This window comes from Paroedura picta, chromosome 12 (genome assembly GCF_049243985.1).
Source record: "Paroedura picta isolate Pp20150507F chromosome 12, Ppicta_v3.0, whole genome shotgun sequence".
Classification (NCBI taxonomy): Eukaryota; Metazoa; Chordata; class Lepidosauria; order Squamata; family Gekkonidae; genus Paroedura; species Paroedura picta.
Genome location: NC_135380.1, coordinates 41,907,534 through 41,929,822, shown reverse-complemented (window position 1 = coordinate 41,929,822; position 22,289 = coordinate 41,907,534). Strand labels below are relative to the sequence as shown.

Below are 22,289 nucleotides of genomic sequence, written 5' to 3'. Positions count from 1 at the left end.
CTGAGGGGTCCGTGCAGTGCCTTGGTACTGTGGTTGGGAAACCCTGCTGTACAGTTTTCAAAACAAATACAGGGAACAAAGGATGGGACTCAGTGTGATATACAGAACAATAAGCCAACCAAATAACAGTGGAGCACCTAAAAGAAGAAGAGGAGTTGGTTCTTATATGCCGCTTTTCTCTACCCGAAGGAGGCTCAAAGCAGCTTACAGTCGCCTTCCCTTTCCTCTCCCCCCAAGCGACACCCTGTGAGGCAGGTGGGGCTGAGAGAACCCTGATATTACTGAAGAAGAAGAAGAGTTGGTTCTTATATGCCGCTTTCCTCTACCCAAAGGAGTCTCAAAGCGGCTTACAGTCGCCTTCCCTTTCCTCTCCCCACAACAGACACCCTGTGGGGTGGGTGAGGCTGAGAGAGCCCTGATATCACAGCTCGGTCTGAACAGCTTTATCAGTACCGTGGTGAGCCCAAGGTTGCCCAGCTGGCTGCATGTGGGAGAGTGCAGAATCAAACCTGGAATGCCAGATTGGAAGTCCACACTCCTAACGACTACACCAAACCATTACCTAAATGGTAACACAAAAATGGTTAAATCCAGCCTATATATTTTTCTAATATATTTGTTTTTACAGTGTTTGGCTGCTGAAATATTCTAGGTTGTTGACTAATACGTATCAGGTAAAGGTAAAGGTAAAGGTATCCCCTGTGCAAGCACCGAGTCATGTCTGACCCTTGGGGTGACGCCCTCTAGCGTTTTCATGGCAGACTCAATACGGGGTGGTTTGCCAGTGCCTTCCCCAGTCATGACCGTTTACCCCCCAGCAAGCTGGGTACTCATTTTACCGACTTCGGAAGGATGGAAGGCTGAGTCAACCTTGAGCCGGCTGCTGGGATTGAACTCCCAGCCTTATGGGCAAAGCTTTCAGACGGCTGCCTTACCACTCTGCGCCACAAGAGGCTCAACGTATCAGGTAGACCCTATATATTTACTATTAGTACTGTATAACTTTATGCACTGTAGAAATTGTTGATGACTTTACTTTTTGTTTGTGCTGCCTTAGCTTTATTATGAAACTGATTATCCAATTGAAATGATTTTCAGTATGTGTTCACGATGTTTTAAAAATTATTTTCAATACAAATATTATTTGATGTTTAATTGTTAACCATTGTGTTGTATGTTTTTGTTCTTAAGATTTTTTAATCCCTTGACAGAGCGCTGTCTCGCGAAATACATTGGGAATCACTAAAGAATCCTTCTTATTAAAGAAATGGTGTTTTGAAGATTGAAGATACCTTGCCGGCTTGCTACGCTGGATTTAGTGATTTGGGTGTTCCATTGTACGGTTTTCACGGCAAGAGATAAACCAAGGTGGCTTGCCATTCTCTGCCTCTATACAGCCATCCAGAACTTTCTTGGCAGCCTCCCATGACCCTGCTCCCTTCTGAGATGTGAGAATTAGAACTGGGCTTTGCACTTTGAAGCAAGGAATCACCTACCCACCCATGACATCCATCCACAGTCCACAGAAATTCATGGCTGACACATCCTTTGCCGCCTTCTCTCCTCTGCGCTAGCTCTAGGATTTTTGGCCCCCGTTTGCAAAGGACCTTGCTAGGCCATGCTACTGGGAAGCCGCTGCCTGCCCCCTGCACTGCAAGGAAGGTGCCCCTCACGCTGACCTCATTGGGACAGGGGCTATGATCTGCTGCGCTGCTACACTTTCCCATCAGGGTGGATCAGGAGGTAAAACCAGCCCTGGAAAGGCCCACTGCCCCCACTGAAGAGGGAAGGGAAGTGGAAGAGGGCCTGACCCATCCCTGAGATGGAAAGGGAAGGAGCAGGCTTGACACAGACTGCCTACTGGGGCTAGAGGTGCCCCCCTGGGGGTTGCTGCTTGCCGAGGTAGACCTCAATGCCATGGGTGGGTGGGACAATGACAAGGATGGCTTGGGATACACACAAACAGCTCTGGAACCCTAGTTGATCACTTAGGGCAGTTCCACACATTGAAAACAATAGCATACGCCAGCAAAATGGCATAATGCTTAAAAATAACACGGTTCTGAACACTCCTCGCCTTCTGGCTCTCTCACTTTCGTCTGCCACCTTCTCGCGCATCTTAGCATTCCACATGCCTGCTTGAAATGGCGGAAGTCGCTTTACATGTGACTCTCCTCCGCCTGTCAATCAAGCCAGGTAGCGAATCACCTTTCTCCATGTTTTAAAGGGCCCGCGATGGCAGCTAATTTTTTTTAAGTAAAACATCTCTATTGAAACACCTATGCATCTAATTATAGATGCATAGTGTTTTTTTATAATGCCACCGCTTATGGAATCATGAGCCTTGAATCTTTTAAAAAGTAATCTCATTCCCACTTTTTTTTATTTTGCATAATATACAACAGCAGGAAATCAACTTTGAGGTGTCAAACAAAAGCATCTGGGCTACATCAGGGCATACAGGGCAGGCTAGATGGACACACTAAAAAACAGCAGAGATATAATGGCAGATATACATGGGGGGTTCTGACATCCTGCATGAAGGTTGCCAGTTCCAGGTTGGGAAATTCCTGGAGATTCTGGAGGTGGGGTTTGGGGAGGGGACAGTCCTCAGCCAGATGAAATACCATGAAGTCCTCCCTCCAAAACATCCATTTCCTCAGGGGGAAATGACTTTTGTCATCTGGAGATCAGTTGGAATTCCAGGAGATCACAGAATCCTAGAAGAGCCAGCTTGGTGTAGCGGTTAGGAGTGTGGAATCAGGCGAGCTGGGTTTGATTCCCTGCTCCTCCCCTACATGCAGCCATCTGGTGACCTTGGGCTCGCCACGGCACTAATAAAGCTGTTCTGACTGAGCAGTAATATCAGGGCTCTCTCAGCCTCACCCACCTCACAGGGTGTGTGTTTTGTGAGGAGAGAAAAGGGAAGGTGACTGTAAGCCGCTTTGAGACTCCTTTGGGTAGAGGAAAGCAGTATATAAGAACCAACTCTTCTTCTTCAGTAATCTCAGGGCTCTCTCAGCCTCACCTACCTCACAGGTTGTCTGTTGTGGGGAGAGGAAAGGGAAGGCGATTGTAAGCTGCTTGGAGCTTCTCTACCTTTGGGTAGAGAAAAGCGGCATATAAGAACCAACTCCTCCTCCTCTTCCTTCTAGAATCCTAGAATTGGAAAGGGTCACACAGGTCATCTAGTCCAATCAGTTGCTCAATGCAGAATCTCCATGCCCCACCAGGGAATTGGCAACCCTATCTTTTATACCTAAATTGTAAATAAGTCTGCAAACACTGCTACCCTGTTGGTTCACCCATGACTAAATTCACCAGTGGTATTCTTGCCTATTCACTCAGTAGAGATCCTTATCAGCTGATAACTACAAGTCATTACTACAAGTCATCATTATAATATTACTATGATTACCAACTGACGATATTTGGATTCTCTATTCAAAATGTATTAATTTGACCTTCTCCAGTGAAGAAGGTGGTGCTTTATACCCTGCTTTTAACTACCTGAAAGAGTTAAAAAAATGGCTTACACTTTCCCCTTCTTCTCCCCACAATAGACACCCTGTGAAATAGGTGCAACCGAGAGAGCTCTAAGAGAACCGCTCTGCAAGAAGAGCTCTAAGAGAACTGGGATTAGCCCAAAGTCACTCAGCTGGTTGCATGTGGAGGAGCAGGGAATCTAACCCAGTTCTTCAGATTCGAATCACCCGTCTTAACTACTACACCATGCTGGCTCTCAACAATATGTATTCAGCCCAAAATATTGTGCTTCCTGTTTAAAACCCAATATATGCTCTCCCAAAGCATATGAATTCTAATTTGTAAGGGGAGAACATGATAAAGTGTCATCGGAATATGGCAATGATTTATTACGGCAGGTTCTTCCACAGTGCCCTTCAGCTGACGTTCAGAGCAATTAATCGGGTGAAAGCTAAGAACCAGTGTTGTTCTGTAATAAAGAAACAGTGCAGAATCAGGGCATAAGCACTGGTGAGGGTGTGGAATGCTGGCTCCTAACTGCAGGATGCAGTCCCAGATACTTTGGCCACCAGACCAATCTGAAAGTGGAACATGGTATATTTCTTTCACTCCCTCAAAACAAGGGACCCCAGAAGTCCCTGCTAGCGATTAAAGAACTTCCAGGCAGAAAACTGAAATTCGGCACTTGCAGAGCAAAACAGGCAGATTTTTTCTAAAGAAAGGTATACAAATGGTGCCTGTTGCTACTTCAACCTCCGGCCTTGAAAGCAGGGCCCAGGCCTTGCTAGCACTTCCCCAAACAGGGCTTCAAAGACATTTGAGCCTTCCACTTAATCAGGGGAAGTCAAGTCTACACAGATCAGAGAATCATAGAAGTCCAGTCTACACAGATCAGTTCACCTGGAAAAAAGGGCTGCGGGGGGGGGGGGAGAGACTCTGTGGCCTTTTGCCCCACAGAGTTTCAGGGATGTCAGCCTCCAGAAAGCAGGGTTTGCCGTGCACCTTAAAAAGCATCCTGTTCAACAGGGCTCCTACCTGCAATGCGGATGTTGGCAGGGGTTCATGGGAATTGTAGTTCATGAACATCTGGAGGACCACAGGTTGACTACCCCTGATGTAAGCGATGAGGTCCTGGCTGCAGGGTCTGGTCAATTTAATCCAAAACTGACCAATGGTGTGCACCACTGAGAAGATCCATTGTTTGCTACTGTATGTAAGTTGGGTTCTTTTCTGGGTCTCTCAGTTCAGTTTTGCCTCTGAAGATTTCCCTGGAATTGCAGCTCACATCCAGTCTCCAGAGACCAGTTCACCTGGATAAAAGGGCTGCTTGGGAGGGGAGAATATTACTCTCATTCAGGGTTACCAACTCTGGGTTGGGAAATTCCTGGATATGTGGGGGTGGATCCTGCTGAGCTTTAACAAATACCATTGAGTCCATCTTCCAAATTGGCCATCTTCTCCAGGGGAGACTGTCCTCTGTCACGTGAAAACCAGTTGTAATTCAGGAGACTGCCTCACTAACAAAAAGTAGTGGAGCAGCTCTGATTCTCAGTAGAAGGGGGTGTCAGGAAGAATAAAATGATCCCTCTCCTCTCTCCTTTAAATCACAGCCCCGGACACAAAGCTGTATGAAACGGGGGGGGGGGGGGAGATAACCCTGAGGGAAATGGATTATGGAATGACAAGCCCCGTGCTGTCCCGCCTTTTGAGAAGCAATCTCTTGTGTGGGAGAGCAGAAAGCCGTTTGGGTGCCACAATCTATCTGTACGTGGCTGAAGGGCAGGAGCTGCTTTTTATGCTTCCTCAGCAAAAGGAAGATACGGGGATACGGGGTCACGGTGGAGATGAGGAGAAGCCAAAGACTCATTAGGCTCCCCTATCTAAGCTGATTACAGCTAACAAGTAAAGTTGCCGGCTGACCCGGGAGCCGCTGTGCCTCTCGCCCTCCGTGCCCCTGGCAGCGTCGCGGTTTGTATTGCAGTCAGTTATCCTTGTGTGGCTTCTTCCCAGGGAGTCTCCTGTAAGGCAGTGGATCTGCAGAGACCCAAGAGAGAGAAGAAAGCCCTGCCTTTGCAACAACTGGCTGGGCTGGCAGATTGGCCTCAGCCCGTTTGCTAAGCCGTGAGCCCAGGCCTTTGAAACAGTATCCCCAAGGGAAACATGGGGGTAGCTTGGTTCTTGGCTTCTAGGGAAAACCAGCTAGACAATTTGGTTTAGAAAGGCATTCTTTAGGGCGGAGGTCCCCAACCACCGGGCTGCAAAGGCCCCAGCACCAGGCCACGGAGGCCATGGCACCAGGCCGTGGCTCCCTCTCCCCGTCCCCCCCCCCCGCAGTGAGAAACTTCCCAGGCCGCAAGTTTGCGGCCTGGGAAGCTTCTTTTTGCAGGAGGGGGGGAGCAGGAAGCGCAGCTGCCAGCACAAACGCGCATGCACGGCAGGTCCGCGCATGCGGTTTTGCAACACGTGCGGCTGCAAACATGCATGCACGGCACTTTTGTGCATGCGCGTATGCGACCGCACATGGTGCAAACGTATATGCATGGACCTGCCGCGCATTTGCGTTTGCGCATGGGCTGCCGCGCATGTGTGGCAGCCGGATCGCCCCCCCCACCGGTCCGCAGCCTAATAAAGGTTGCGGACCACTGCTTTAGGGGAAGGAGAAAACAACTCTGTGCATGTGTGCAGAATGTGACGGTTCTTTTGAGTGCACTTTCTCAAAAACCTCTTTGTACTGAATCGTCTTAAATGCCTCTTGAGATGCTATCGTATACTTTGTTGGCAAATGTTCTCCTGAGTTGCCTTCAGCTCCTTTTTGAAGCCGGAGAGGAAAGGCAGGATAGGAATGCTCAAAGAAAGAAACCTTCGAACTGGATCAGGCATTCAATCACAACAGTATTAAAAATCACTAACAAAAAAAACAAAAAAAGGAAACACAAAGGTTACACGAACCATCAGCACTCCCTTAGTGGGGGTGGAAAGTACCATCAATTTGCATCTGATTTTCAGGAATCCCCTCAAGGGGTTTGCAAGGCAAGACATGTTCAGAGGTGGCTGGCCATTGCCTCTCTCCGTGTGGTAGGGATGCCAGTCCCCAGGTGGGCCCTGGCAATCCCCTGGAATTACAGCTCATCTCTAGGCAACAGAGATCAGTTGCCCTGGAGAAAAGGGCTGCTTTGAAGGGGGGACTCCACAGCATTATACTCCACTGAGGTCCCATCCTGCCCACTCCCTGGATTTACCCCGAGAGTCTAAACCAGGGGTAGTCAAACCGCGGCCCTCCAGATGTCCATGGACTACAATTCCCAGAAGCCCCTGCCGGCATTCGCTGGCAGGGGCTTCTGGGAATTGTAGTCCATGGACATCTGGAGGGCCGCAGTTTGACTACCCCTGGTCTAAACCCAGAGTTGGAAACCTACGTGGCCACCCTGGCTGCCCTCTGGGGTCTCCCTTCCAAGCACTAATCCGGACTGACCCTGTTTAGTTTCTGGGATTGGACGAGGTGCGTCCATCCATCCAGGCATCAGTCTCTGAGGTGTTCACCTTCTTCTAAATGCTAGCCAAGAAAGAAGATGCCGGACCGAATCTTCTGCAGGGAAGGCAGGAGCTAATAAGAGGATCCCCACTATCGGAGTTCATGCAGGAACTATCATGTCACAGGGCCAAGATAATGACTTCAAGGAGGCAACAATGTGGGGCCTTTTGCATGAGATAAAGCAGCTCACAACCACACTACTCACACGGGTGGACAGTGAAAAGCCTGCTTGAAAAAGGAGAGCTCGGTTTGTTGTGCCTCACTTTTTACTACCCAAAGGAGTCTCAAAGCAGCTTACAATCACCTACCCTTCCTCTCCCCCCAACGGACCCCAGTGAGGTAGGTGAGGCTGAGAGAGCTCTGAGAGAACTGTGACTGATTGCGAGAAGAAGGGATTGTGTCAGTGCTTGGCTCTTTTCACACAAAGCAGGGCCAAACTAGAAGTGATGCTCCGAGAACCTTCTGGCGTTTTAAAAAGGAAAAAGTTCAGATTATGGCTGTACTATGCGAGGAAGAGAGGTTCAACCATTCGTATTCTTTAGGCTACTGAGGTTTAGGCTAGGGAGATCATTTTCATTTGGCAAAGGTGGGAGGGGGGCAGCATATATCTGTTCTCCCTGAATTTTTACCCAGTGTAGCCCTTTGTGTCATAAGTTTTTTATTAACTTGTTACACTGCAGGGGTGTTATGGAATGTTTGTGAACATTCCAACAGCTAGCAAGTTGATTTTTTTAAAAAAAGCTGTTAGTACATCATGCCTACGGTGGAAAGGAGGCAAAACAGAGGGATAGCCGCAGTACTAGTCATCTGAAAAGTGTAAACAGTTCAATGGGGATAGGTGAAAGTGAGAAGAGAAAGACACATACAGCAGGAAAGAAAACACGCCTGTGTGAATTTTTGAGGAGCTCCATTTTTTTTACAGCAGTGATAAAGGTGAAGTTACTATAGCGGTAAAACTGGGAGCTCTCTTTTCATTCTGATTTTTTAAAGTAATGTGCACGCAAAGACAGCCCGAGTCAAACCCAATGGGCTATTTTGTCACTACTAGAAAATATCTGATGAGACAGGCTGAGAGAGAAAGCCGCAGACCAGGGCAAACTGGAGTGGGGAGGGCTTTGTGCCGCTTGCAAGGAGATGACAGCAGAAAGGAATTTGACGGGTAATGGATATTTTTATTTTAATTGACTTCTTTAGAGAGTTATATACCGCCCCTCTCAGAATATTGGCTCAGGGCCATTTACACAGCCTAAAAACACAATCAAATCTTTAAATTTGCAGCTGTACAAAACAAGTTAAAATTGTAGAATCTGCAAAACTGCAATTAATTAGTCTTGCACCAGCTGTTACTGATAGCGATCCTGACTCTGCAGCAGGGGTAGTCAACCTGTGGTCCTCCAGATGTTCATGGACTGCAATTCCCATGAGCCCCTGCCAGCGTTTGCTGGCAGGGGCTCATGGGAATTGCAGTCCATGAACATCTGGAGGACCACAGGTCGACTACCCCTGCTCTGCAGGACATAAGAAGGAGCCGGCTGAAAAGAGGGCCCGGGGTGTGTGTGGCATCCCAAGCCATGGACCCAACAGTCATATTTTGGGCTGAGACAACACTGGACGTTTGTTTCACTCATCTCATTGTGCACCTGACAATATTACAGCTGGCCAAGTAACTCTGCAGAGGGAGGGAGGAATGCAGTAGGCTAGTGACTTTGCTAAGGCTACAAACCTTCAGGTCTTCCAAAATGACAACCAATCTCCAGACTACAGAGAGCAGCGACCCTGGAGATGGTGGCAATTTCGACAACTGTGGTATTACATCCCCACCGTGCTCTCTTCTCTCCCCAAACTCCCAATCTCCAGGAATTTCCTAACCTGTATTTGGGAGTTTCACCTCACCAACTCATGTTTACGGCACCAAGGCCTCATTGAAGGGGATAAGAAGAGCTGGGCTTTTTTATCCCCTGCTTTTCATCATCCAACCGAGACCGGGAAAAAAGCAGTTTTCCCTTCCTCTCCCCACAAGAGACGCCCATTGAGGGAGATGGGATTGAGACAGCTCCATGAGGACAGATCTGCTCTCTCTAGTCAGATGCAATGTCCTGCCCCCAACAATTCTCGGAGGAAGATTCCAAGAAGTGTCACAGTCACATTTTGTCCACGCAAAACAAGCAATCCCGAAACTTTCCTGCATGCGCTTCTTATGAAAGCCTTCATGAAAAAAAAACATTTGAGCCCCATCTTGATAGATGGGGCAGGGATTTCCTAACCTGTAGGGTTGTACCATAGGGATGTACCTGTAGGGAGTACCCAGCTTGCTGGGGGGTAAATGGTAATGACTGGGGAAGGCACTGGCAAACCACCCTGTATTGAGTCTGCCAAGAAAACGCTGGAGGGCGTCACCCCAAGGGTCAGACATGACTCGGTGCTTGCACAGGGGATACCTTTACCTTTACCTTTAGGGTTGTACATTTTGGCGGCCGAAGTGGCCACTTTGGGCTGGAATGGCTGTTTCGGTTGTTGATGCGTACAACCCTACTTCAGAAGGTTTCCTTCCTCTCAGATAATACCAACACAGAAATAATAGAAATTGCGGCCAAACTTTTGCAAGGTTCTATTAAATTGTGTCAGGACCTAATAACAGACAATTTGGCGTACATTTGCCCATTCTTTTGGGGTTCTATGCATTTACTCTCCCAAGGCTCCCTCAGCCTCACCTCCCTCACAGGGTGCCTGTTGTGGGGAGAGGAAAGGGAAGGTGATTGTAAGCCGCTTTGAGGCTCCTTTGGGTAGAGAAAAGTGGCATATAAAACCCAACTCTTCTTCTATCCGCTTCCCTCCTCCACCTGCCCGCACCGGCAGACACACAAGCCCAGCTCCTGTTTCACAATTTCCCAGTTCTTTTCCACTTTGACAGCCAAGCTACAAGTGCTGAACAACAGCTGAGCCAGAGGTTGCTGCTTGGCCCGGCGACTACATCAGAATTTCTGCCTGGCATGCCAAATAAGAACAGCAGCAAGCCAGGTCTGGACAACCTGCATTCCTTTGCCTCCAGGGCACCCAGCTGGCCATCAGTTCCATTCAGAGGCATAATACGGGATTGCACTGGCTCCCCAAATATCCAGCCATACCCATGCCCGCATACTGTAGGCTCCAGCTCTCCCTATTTCCCAGGCTTGGTCCCTGTTTTCTGCCACTTGTCCCTGGCAAATCACTGTCCTTATCGCTGTGGCCCCCGGCCAGTCACAGAGCTGATCTCCCAGAGCTGATCTCCCAGAGCACTTCTCTTACAGCTCTCTCAGCCCCAAATACCTCACAGAGTGTCTGTTGTGGGGAGAGGAAGGGAAGAAGATTGTAAGCTGCTTTGAGACTCCTTCGGGTAGTGAAAAGCGGGGGATAAAAACCGTCTCTTCTTCAGTATCACAAAGGATTCTGTTTACTACATCTTATTGATTTGTTTCTTTTTCTAATGTGTAAGACTGAAAAGCCAGACCTCTGGTTTTCTGGGAAGGAAAAACAAACAGAACACCTGAAATGACAAAGGGACTGAGCTCTGTCTACAGATCTTGGGGTCGATCAGGTGTTGCAAGCTTTGGGCTGGGGGGAAATCTGGAGCTTTGAGGGTAGAAACTGGGGAGGGCAGACTCTGGGGAGGAGGGAGAAGAAGATTTGGTTCTTACATGCCGCTTTTCTCTCCCCGAAGGAATCTCAAAGTGGCTTACAGTCACCTTCCCTTTCCTCTCCCCACAACAGACACCCTGTGAGGTGGGTGAGGCTGAGAGAGCCCTGATATCACTGCCCGGTCAGAACAGTTTTATGAGTGCCGTGGCGAGCCCAAGGTCACCCAGCTGGCTGCATGTGGGAGAGTGCAGAATCGAACCTGGCATGCCAGATTAGAAGTCTGCTCTCCTAACCACTACACCAAACTGGCTCTGTGTATATAACACAGTTGAGTCCTCCTTCTGTGGCTGCCAGATTTAGGTTAGGAAATTCCTGGGGATCTGGCGCAGCAGCCTGAGAAGAACAGGGTTTGTGGAGGGGAAAGACATCAGCCAGCCTTAAATCTCACCCTCCAAAGCAGCCCTTTTCTCCAAGGGGGGAAATGCTCTCTGTCATCTGGAGATCAGCTGCAATTCCAGAATTTCTCCAGGTCCTCTCTGGAGGCTGGCAATCCTGGCTGAACGCTGTGGCAGAGACCGTTGATTTATGACATCTCTTTAGACTACTTTCCACAACCAGGAGGCAAGGCCCATCTGACTTTCGTCCCCTTGACAGGCCATGCCCTTCCTCCCCCCCCCTTCCTCTGTGCATACCAACAACCTGCTGGCAAAGGGATGGATATGCTTTCCCCTGCATTGTGAGTTCACTCCAGGTCAACGCTGCCTGCTGCAGTCAGATGGCTATGGAAGCACTCCAGTATCAGGTTGCACTGCAGGTCACCTTTGTCCTGGGTTGCCACAACGCTCATGGACAGCTCCCCCCCCCTTTCGATGCATGGCCCAGCTTAGCTAGAGAGATATGGATTTGTATCGAAGGAAATCCAGCTGCGATGCAGCATTTTGCACATCCGCGGTGGCTCCTTCTGCGACTAATCCCACAGTTGTGCTCACAAAAGGATTAGAAGGGCAGGGGACCAAAGAGTTCATCCATTACAAGTCTGGGAAGCCACCCTGCAAAAACTCCTGTTTAGAAATTCATTTTTGGTCCTGGCCCCCACCTGGTGGAATGAGCTCCCCAGTGAGCTGTGAGCCCTGCGGGACCTTCCAGCATTCCAACGTCTCTCCTTCGTCCTCCCTCTAGAGGTAGGGGTTGGGGATGGGAGAGGGGTTCTCCTCCAGGTTGTTGGATTGATGGTCTATTGCAGTGGTCCCTAACTGCTGGGCCGTGGCCCGGCACCAGGCCGCAGCTCCCTCTCCCCGCCCCCCCAAAGTGGCCGATTAGCTTGCAGCCTGGCAAGCTTCTTTTTGAGGGGGGGAGGGAGAGGGAAGCACAGCCGCCGGCGCAAACACGCATGTGCGGCAGGTCTGCGCATGCACGTTTGTGGCCGCGCATGTGTGACCCTGCTGTGCATGCACATTTGCGCATGGGCTGCCGCACATTCGCAGCAGCCAGATCGCCCTCCCCCCACACACACACCGGTCCACAGCCTAGAAAAGGTTCCGGACCACTGGTCTATAGTACTGGTATTTTTCTATCTATTTTAATGGGGCTTTAATGGGAAGTTTTGTAAACTGGATATCTGTAACCCGCCATGAGCCTGCTTGGGAGTGGTAGGTAATAATAATAATAATAATAATAATAATAATAATAATAATAATTTTTCTCATTTCTGCCGCATTTTACTTCCAACAAGCTTGGGACAGTGTAAATCACCCTCCCCTCTCTTTTTTATCCTCACAACAACCCTGTGAGGTGGGTCAGGTTGAAAGTTATGGGTCAGAAATCACCCACGGAGCTACGGGGCTTGCTGACCCCCCCACACACACACACATACCAGCCTTGGGATAAGATAGTTGCTAGCAATTGCAGTGCAGGAATGTTTCCCAGTTGTATGGAGACAGGTGGGGCAAGCAGCATATGGGGAGGTGAGAGCCCCTGATCACTGAGACAGGCAGTTTGGTTTCTCCTTGTGTTTTTGTACACTACAACTGAATTCCAGGGGATTGATTGGCTGTTTTGACAAGGGATGATCATTGGCTGTATTTGGTTGTGTGACACAGTCTACTGATGTAACATAATTGATTTTTGCTATATATTCCCACTGTAATGTAAGGAGTTCATAGTATGACGAAGAGTGCTTGCACTCGAAAGCTCATGCCCTGAATAAATCTTTGTTGGTCTTAAAGGTGCTACTGGACTCTGATTTTATTCAGCTCTTAACAGATTCCTCAACACACTGTGAGCATCTGCAGACCTCTGCACTTGATTCAAGTCCTGTTTCGGCATCAAGAAACCACTGGTGCACCACAGCAGAGGCATTTACAGATGAGGCTGAGCTAGGGTTGCCAACTGCAGCATGGAAAATTCCCAAAGATTTGGGGCATGTGGAGCAGAGAACGGGGGATGATTTCACCTAGAATCCACGGCCTACCATACAAGTCTGCCCTTCAAAGTGATCACTTCCTCCAGAGTGCCTGCTCTGTCATTTGGGGATCTTTTGCAATCCCAGAAAAGCTCCAGGTTTCACCTGGAGGTTGGCAACCCTGGGCTGAGCAGAGCTCAAGCCTGTCCAGGATTATCCTCCAATGTGCGCAGACTTCCAAGATGCCATGCCATAAACTTCTTAGCACGCGGCTTCTGCACCCGCAATCTCCCAGGATGCGTTAGGAATGGATTCTGATCCCGGAATGCCAGCCCAAAGAGGTAGGGGAACTCAGTGGTTTCGAAATGTACTCAGGCTTGTGATGCGGCTAGTCAATGGGAGGGGCCTTCTTAATTCGAGGGAGCAGCCGCTGAGGACATCCCTGTTTGCACTCTTGCTGCTCAAACCTGGTGCCTATAGATGGTAACACTACAACAAGCCTCTTGGCACAGTGTGTGACCAGACCCCTCCACCTTGGTGCTGTAGCCACTAGGGTTGTGTGCTTCAGCACCCCAAAATAGCGCTGCTTTGGGCATGAACGGCCGCTTTGGTGCCCAAAGCACACAACCTTAGTAGCCACTTAGCACAGGCTTTCTTAATCAGCGTTTCATAAAACCCTGGGGTTTCTTGACGGCCCTGGAAGGGTTTCCCAAATGGGTGGGAGTCAATTTTTAATATGTTTTTAGAATTTGTTAAATGTTTATCGGGCAATATGACCCACTCATCCCTCCCATAATAGCCAATGATGGGCCTGGAGGGGGTGGGAAGAGGACAGGCCCTCAATGGACGTGTCCACACCTATTTTCCCAACCATATTTTGCATGATTGCACCACTTCTGGGGTTTCTGGAAGCCTGAAGAATTTCAGGGGTTTCTCTCTGGTAAAAATGGTGAGAAAGGTTGACTTTGAGACTGTTTATTGCAGAGGACGGTCATACGTATTGGAGGTAAATTATGAAATTGTTAAGAAACGTACATTATTTGATCCCTGTCCAGTTTGTGCAGAACGAAGCTAAAAGGTTGTTTAATAGATATACATGCCCCACCCTAGACAGCTCAGGCTACCCCGGTCTCATTGGGTCTCAGAAGCTAAGCAGGGTCAGCCTTGGTTAGTCCTAGGATGGGAGACTGCCGAGGAAGTCCAAGGCTGCAATGGCCATCCACCTCTGAACATCTTTTAAAAATGCCACAGGTCTGCTGTGACTTGATGCCCCTTTTTACCACCCACAGATTGACATCTTTTAGGACCACAACATTAACACAATCTATTATCATTTGAATTGCTTACAAAGGGTGACTTGTAACTATGATTGCTAACCCTGTTGGAAAATTCCTGAATATTTGGAGATGGAGTTTGAAGAGGGCAAAATGTGAGAAGCAGACTCAGCAGTATATAATGCCCTAGATCAGGGGTAGCTAAACTGGGGATCTCCAGGTGTCCAACGACTACAATTACCATGAGCGTCTGTCAGCAAGGAGCTCATGGTATCTGTAGTCTATTGACATCTGGAGAGCTGCAGTTCGGCGCCCCCTGGGCTAGACCCTACCCTCCAATGCAGCCTCTTTCTCCAGGGGAACTGATCTCTTTCATCTGGAGTTCCATTATGATCCTACCAGCTGGTGGCTGGCAACCCAATCCTAAACAGAGTTACACCAGATTAAGTTCTTTGAAACCAATGGACTTAGGGAGGTATCACTCAGGATAGTTTCTGGTTGGGGAGCCAATTTAGTTTGCAGGAAAAAAAACAATATTCAAGTCTGGTAGCATCTCAAAAACTCACCCCCCCCCATGTCCAGATTTCATGAATTGAAGTTCACTTTGCCAAATCCCTGGGTAGGATGACACAGTCAGAAAAGTCTGTCAAGTTTCCAATGGATCAGTCCCAGAGTTCTGCCAAAGGCAGGCCATAACCTCAGGCTGATAAATATCCTGAAATTTCCATCCTTCTCTTGAAGATACCGCGGAGGAGCCTCAAACTTCAAACGTGGAAACCTTGGATTCATAGAACCAAGCAGCCAGAAGGGACATGATAGGTCTTAACCCCACTGGGTCAGTGCAAGAAAGTCAACATTAGAGCAGATGGCTCTCTGGTCTGCTGGAAGATCTTCAGTAAGGGACAGCCTGTGTGCCAGGAATGACCAAACGGTGGCTCTCCAGATGTCCATGGACTCATGAGCCCCTTCAGTAACTGTAGTCCATGGGAAGGTGAGAGCCAGTTTGGCCACCTCTGCCCTATGCCTATAGGAGCATATATTCTTATAAATAACTTTAAAGGGGGCTGGAAAAATGATGGAAGTTAAGTCTATCAATGGCTACTAGCCATGAGGACTGTGGGGAGCATCCACATTCAGAGACTCTAATCCTCTGAATCCCAGAGCCAGGAGGCAACATCAGGGGAAGGCCTTGGCCTCTCTGCCCTGTTGCTGTCCCTCCAGAAGGACTGGTTGGCCACTGTGTAAGGCAGGATGCTGGACTAGATGGACCACTGGTCTGATCCAGCAGGGCTCTTCTGATGTTCTTAAGAGCCCAGCTGGATCAGAGCAGTGGTCCATCTAGTTCAGCATCCTGTCTCATGCCAACACACAACATGTGTTCACTACCAAATGGTGATTGCAGAGCTTTGATTTAAGAAATGCAGGTAACCCCAAGGAGGAACTGCTTGGCAGGCAGGGAAGGGGGACTGGGCAGCAGTTGGGATGAGTGGAGCTTGGCCAGATTTGGACTTGCCAGCTTTTCACAAAGCAGCCAAAGGGCTGATGATACTATAGACACCCATACTGTTGAAAATACCACTCTTCTCTATTTGGGGAAGGCTACAGACCCAGCTTGCTGGGGAGGTAAAACGGTAATGACTGGGGAAGGCACTGGCAAGGCCACCCTGTATTGAGTCTGCCATGAAAACGCTGGAGGGCGTCACCCCAAGGGTCAGACATGACTTGGTGCTTGCACAGAGGATACCTTTACCTTTACCTTACAGACAGGTATAACTTTTTAAAGACCAACATACACGAAGTTCTAGTGGGTGGCTTTTGGGCACAGGATTTTGAAGAATTGGTTTTCAGGGCAGAAATATATGCGCAGAATGTACTTCCACCACACTCTGAAGATCTGTCTGTGGCTGATTCCACATCGATTATTTGCTCCTTCCTGTCTTCCTTACTGCAGCGCAATTTCAGGAGCATCCACAAGGTGTTGTCCTCTGTTTGTCTGCTGCCATGACCCACCCACCCACCGCTGCAGCATTTTTGCAACTTGGGTTTGGTACTGTCGTCTTAGCAAGATTGCATGCAAAATGCTTTTGGACAGCATGTGGACAGTAAGCTGCGCATTTTTGGAGGCCCCACTCAAACCAGTATTATTTTCCTTGGCTCACCCCTCGTGAATGCCACTCCCCACCACATACCATGAGGAACTTTCTAAAAATCAAGAATTTCGAAATTGACTATTGTATTATTAATACCGGAGTTTACTAGTTTCCCACTTTCAAGTTGGTTTTTTAAACGTCTCGAGTCCTTTTTGCTGCAGTTATAAATGAAAGGTGCAGGCTGCACATTTTATTTTATAACTCCTCAATAGAAAGGGCGAGACACACACACACACCCAAGTTAGGTGAGAACTCATAGATACTGGCAATAAACAATTATAACATTCTCGTGTTCAAGAAATACCTGTTTTTTAAAAAAAGCCATGCTGAAGCAAGGAAAGTGCAGGGGGGGAAGCCATGTGGACATGCCATCACAACTACAATTGCCTCTGAATTTGGGGAGGCCAAGTAGAGAATAATCTCCCAGTAGAAGCCTTCATGTTAAGTGCACCTGAAGAGACTTTAATCCACATTTTTGAATGTAAAAAGAAACTTAAACCTGCAACATCTATCTTCACCCAAAGCTTTTTGGCCCAGTGTTGCACAGAACAGATGTTAAAGGAAGCAGATGTAAAGAGGATGAGGAAGAAGATGGGGAAGGAAGTCTCTCCCCAAACTCCACCCTCCAAATGTCCCATCCACCCCCAAAATCCCTAGGAATTCTCTAATCCAGACAGCCCTACTGCCAGCCTATGGGACAAGGAGATAGGCCTTTAGGAAGTTGAAGAAGTTAATGAACACACTGTATTTCCTGTCTTCACCCAAAATCTTCTAGTCTAACTCTGGGATGGACCATTGATGGAATGGTGATCAAGGAAATGATTACAGCCTCCTAAATTCAGCCTTTTTCAATGTTTTGATTATGGAGGAACCCCTGAAATGAATTTTCAGGCTTCGAGGACCCCCAGAAGTGATGTCAGCGAGTCATACAACAGCCAGCATAGTATAATGGTTAAGAGTGGCAGCTTCTCATCTAGTGAGCCAGGTTTGATTCCCCGTTCCTCCACATGGAGCCAGCTGGGTGACCTTCAGCTAGTAACTGTCCTGATAGTGCTGTTCTCACAGAGCAGTAATAGCAGGGCTCTCTCAGCCTCACCTACATCACAGGGTGCTTGTTGTGGGAAGAGGAAAGGTAAGCTGCTTTGAGACTCCTTCGGGTAGAGAAAATCAGCATATAAAAACCAACTCTTCGAGCATTTCCGCACATCAGTAAAAATAGCGTTATACCATCTGAATGGCAAAGCGCTAAATTTTATTGCGCTTCCCAAACCCTCCTCACCTTTTTGCTGTCTCACCTTTGTCTGCCACCTTTCCACACGTCTCACCCTCCACATCTGCTGCTGGAAATGGTGGAAGAAAGCAATGCACCTTATACATGATTCTCTTCCGCCTGTCAATCAATTCAGGCAACCAATCTCCCTCCTCCATATTTTAAACTCCAAACTTTAAACACAGGGTCCTACGATGCCAGCTATTTTTTTTTTAATTCCTATGTCTCTGTTGCAATGCCTATGAGTGGAATCATAGATGCATAGTGCTTTTTTAACGCCACTCCTTATGGGATCATGAGTCCTTTGATACATTTAAAAATTAATATAGTTCCTGATTTGGGGCGGCACACTTTGTGTTACAACTTTGAAAAAAATATTCTTTTATTTCTAGCATCGCCTACACGTGTGTCATTGCTCCAAGCACGTCGCTATTTAAAAAAAGAAATTCCCGTCCCTGGAAACAAAGGAGAGGGAGGCAGGTGTGAGGGCAGGATGAAGCAGATGACTTTAGTGCGTTTGAGCCTCCATACTTTCCTTCTGGTGGTTGCTCTCCAGTAGCTAGCGCTTTCTGGGGTGGTGAATCCACTTTATGCGATTCCCCAACTCGCGCTTTAAAATGGAGGATGTAGCGAGCTGTCATTTGGCCAGACATGGATGTGGGCGATGTCATGTGCAGCGGCCGGAATATAACGCTTACATTATATAAGCATTTCACTATATTTATTGTGTGCAGAAAAGCCCTTCTTCATATCTCCCTACCACACCCCTGGAAGTGACATAATCACCCAACACCTTTGCCTGCCTTTCACTGTCCTCCCCTGCCTTTACTACTACTACTTTGACTGTGCCTCATGTAGGCCAGAAAGAAGGATAGGAGCTAAGAAGACAGCCTGGACCCCACACAACATGCTACAATCAACTCCCTCCCCTTTGATTTTTATATTCACTGAGCCCTCCAGGAAGAGATGGTCTGTCCCCAACTTGAGGCCAAGTCCATTAAAGCAGGGGTAGTCAGCCTGTGGTCCTCCAGATGACCATGGACTACAATTCCCAGGACCCCCTGCCAGCATTTGCTGGCAGGGGCTCCTGGGAATTGTAGTCCATGGACATCTGGAGGACCACAGGCTGACTACCCCTGCATTTAAGATAGAGGGGAAAGGATGTGTACCCCCATTGGAGCTCCCATGGACCCCCAGCGATAAGCAGACCACTGGTTGGGAATCCCTATTCTAATGGATCATACAGCTATTGGAAATAGGCTTTAATTCCATATTGGAGAACAAAAACTCTTTTCTCTTTCAGCAAGAGATACTGTTTTTTATGTAACTTTTCACCTACAATGGAAGATCAAGTGGGAACCAAGAGTTTAGGCTTGGTGGGCCATACTGGTCATCTAGTCCAACCCCCTGCTTAACAGAGCATCAGCCTAAAGGATAAGGATCATAGAATCCTGAAGTTGGAAGGGGCCACAAAGGCCATCTAGTCCAACTCCAAGCTCCATGCACGATCAGCCTAAAGCATAGGAACCCTAGCTCTTCCTCCTAATGGACGACCGCCCTGATTCCCCCCAGAACCCTTAGCCAGAAAACACTGACGATGCGGGCTCAAGGAGAGTCATCTGAAGTTCAACCCTTCAAAGACGGAGGTCCTGTAGCTGGGTAGAAAGTGACCAAGCGAGGAAGCACACTTACCCAACCTAGATGGTGGGTGTCTAGCAGAAGCCCACTCCATCAGAAACCTGGGCGTGATCCTCGACGCCTCCCTCTCCATGGAGGCAAAGGTCATGACAGTAGTGCAGGAGGCCTTCTACCACCTACACCAAGCCAAGCTACTAGTGCCTGCTTGGCACCAGAAGACCTAGGTGTAAACTGCACGGAGCTTTTATTCCAACCCCAGATCGATTCAGTCCCTGCCCTCTACACAGAATGTGATTTCCGTTTGGATTTTGGGCGATTTAAATTTTCCTTCTGCAGCAAGAAGGATTGGTCCGGAGTGACCCTACCTTTATTGTGCGATATCTCAGAGTGCTGTTAATCCTCAATATCCAGATTGGGAAAGAAAGCTCTGTGGTAGAGAACCTCTGATAGGCTACACCAGGGTCATGTGATACGCTTGCCTTAAAGGAGAAGGCCCTAATTTCTCTCAACTTCTGTTGGTCCTGGATTTTTCCTCCCTCATCCGCCTTTTTCGATCCTCTCCCCCTCCCCTCCAAGAAAAGAAAGAGGCTCCCTGCCTGGCTCCTCTCCCCCCCCCCTTCAAGAAAAGAAAGAAAGAGGCTTGGCTCCCCCCCCCCCACCTTCTGAGCCTCCCTAACCACGTGCAGAAGACTTTCCTGTTTCAATGGGGAGAAAGAGTGGGGGGGGGGGAGGAAGACCTAAGTTCAAAGCGATCTGAATTCAACAGGATTGACAATGGAATAAACAAAGTAAGTGCAGACTCTGCCCTAGTCTCAGTGATCCACATGATGGTCACCTCAGCAACTCGCTCTACCCTTATCCTTGATCGGGAAACTACAACTGGTTCAGAACGCCAAGGACAGGATTCTCACCAATATAACATGGAGATCCCACATCCAGTCTACTTTTCAGCAACTCACCTGGCTCCCAATTGAATTCCAGATCAGGCTCAAGGTTTTGGTTCTTACCTTCAAGGCCATGCACAGTGTGGGCCCAGTGCACCTGAGAGACTGTCTCTCTGCCTATACCCCCAAAAGAGCACTATGCTCTGCCACCTCCAACCGGCTGATGATCCCTGGCTCCCAAGAAGCATGTCAGTCCTCAACAAGGGCCAGAGCTTTCACTGTCCTGGTCCCCACCTGGTGGAATTAGCTCCTTGAAGAGATCAGGGCCCAACCTGAACTTCCACAATTCCGCAGGGTCTGCAAAAGGGAGCTCCTCTGCCAGGCGTTTGCTTGAGGTCGACCGACCCAACAACATCTGCTGGTCCCCCTCAGACACCCCCTCGATGACATGAACCAACCTGACTTCTATGGGGGTTTGTCGTTGTTATATTATTGCTGACCAAAGCCACTGGAGTTCTGTTGATTTAGATCAGGGGTAGTCAAACTGCGGCCCTCCAGATGTCCATGAACTACAATTCCCAGAAGCCCCTGCCAGCATTTGCTGGAAGGGGCTTCTAGGAATTGTGGTTCATGGACATCTGGAGGGCCACAGTTTGACTACCCCTGATTTAGATCCACTGGTGGATCGTTGCTGACTGTGTTATATGTTCAGACTGTTCTATATATTACCCCTGCAACGTTGTATGTGAGCCACCCTGAGCCATATGGCAGGCTGGTACAGAAATCTAATAATAAATTCCAAAAAATTCCTAGAATTAAAAGGGTCCACACAGGCCATTTAGTCCAACCACCTACTCCATGCAGGATCAGCCTACAGCATCCAGTATAAGAAACACAGAATCCTGAATTTAGAAGGCACCATAAAGGCCATCTAGTCCAACCCCCTGCTCCATGCTGAATCAGCCTACGGCATCCAGGATAAGAATCCTGCGATTGACAGGGGCCACAAAGGCCATCTAGTCCAACCCCCTGCTCCCTGAAGGGCCAGCCTCAGGCACCCAGGGCCCGGGCTGGAAGGGTGTGGCCGGCGCTGCAGGCGTCGCCTACTCACCGAGCAGCAGGTTCATGAGGACCTCTTGGCCGGCCAGGGTGCTGCTCTTGACGAGGCAGACGAGGGTGCCGCCGATCCAGGGCACCCCGTGGCCGGTCATGCCGATGAGGCTGACCATGGAGCGGGCGTTGCCCCAGGCGGAGGCGTTGGTGGCGCACACGCCCAGGCGCTTGGAGAGGGAGATGTCGATGGCCAGCAGGGAGCTGAAGGCGATGCCCTTGAAGGAGGGGTTCAGCTGCATGCAGTCCTCCTCGGGCAGCTGCTGCGAGTGGCGCCGCTCCTTGGGGCCACCTTCGCCGGGGGCGGCGGGGCCCGCGCCGGCCGGGCTGCTCTGCCTGCGGGCGAAGCTCTTGGGCTCCGGCGTGCCTTTCAGCGGCTGGTTCAAGGACAGGAACTCGGCGCGGTTCAGGACATTGTTCCTGTCCCGGGCGCGGGTCCGGCTCTGCGAGGCAGGCATGGCGGCGGCGGCGGCGGCCCTCTTCTCGCTGCAGCTGCAGCCGCCACCGGCCCGTCCGCTGGACTGCGGCCCCCTCCTCCCCCCGGGACCCCTCCCGCAAGCCCCGCCCGAGAACGGACCCCGCCGCGGCGCGACCCGCGGGTTAAATATAGAGCCACAGAAGGCACATGGCTGTTTACTTTGCAGGGCCAACCCAGCTTGGAGGGGCGTGGCCAGAGTGGCAGGCGCGGCAGCCAGTCCGGGCCCAAGGGCGGGCCCGCGGAGCCAATGGCGAGTCGCGGAAGGCGGGCGCCGGGCGAGCCGGTAGGTTCGGCTGCATCGGGACGGCCCTGTTTCGGTCTTCGAAGGGCGGATCCCTTCCCCGCAGAGGACGGTGGGAAATGTAGTTTTGGGAGGGCGCCTTTTGGCGCTGGTCCCCTGCTTTCCTGTCAGATGCCAGACCCCAGGTGAGGGATCCCTGGAATTAGAGCA

The 22,289-nt window shown here is 49.4% G+C and overlaps 1 protein-coding gene across 1 annotated transcript in view; it reads right to left on the bottom strand.

The window, feature by feature from the left end:
- The window catches only part of PLPP7 (phospholipid phosphatase 7 (inactive)), a 28,456-nt gene extending 6,466 nt beyond the window's left edge, over positions 1 to 21,990 (bottom strand). The window contains exon 1 of the mRNA XM_077305869.1: positions 21,362 to 21,990. Coding sequence (XP_077161984.1) covers positions 21,362 to 21,818 — 457 coding nt within the window. The 5' untranslated portion in view covers positions 21,819 to 21,990. The remainder of the gene's footprint in view (positions 1 to 21,361) is intronic.
- Positions 21,991 to 22,289: the final 299 nt, after the last annotated feature.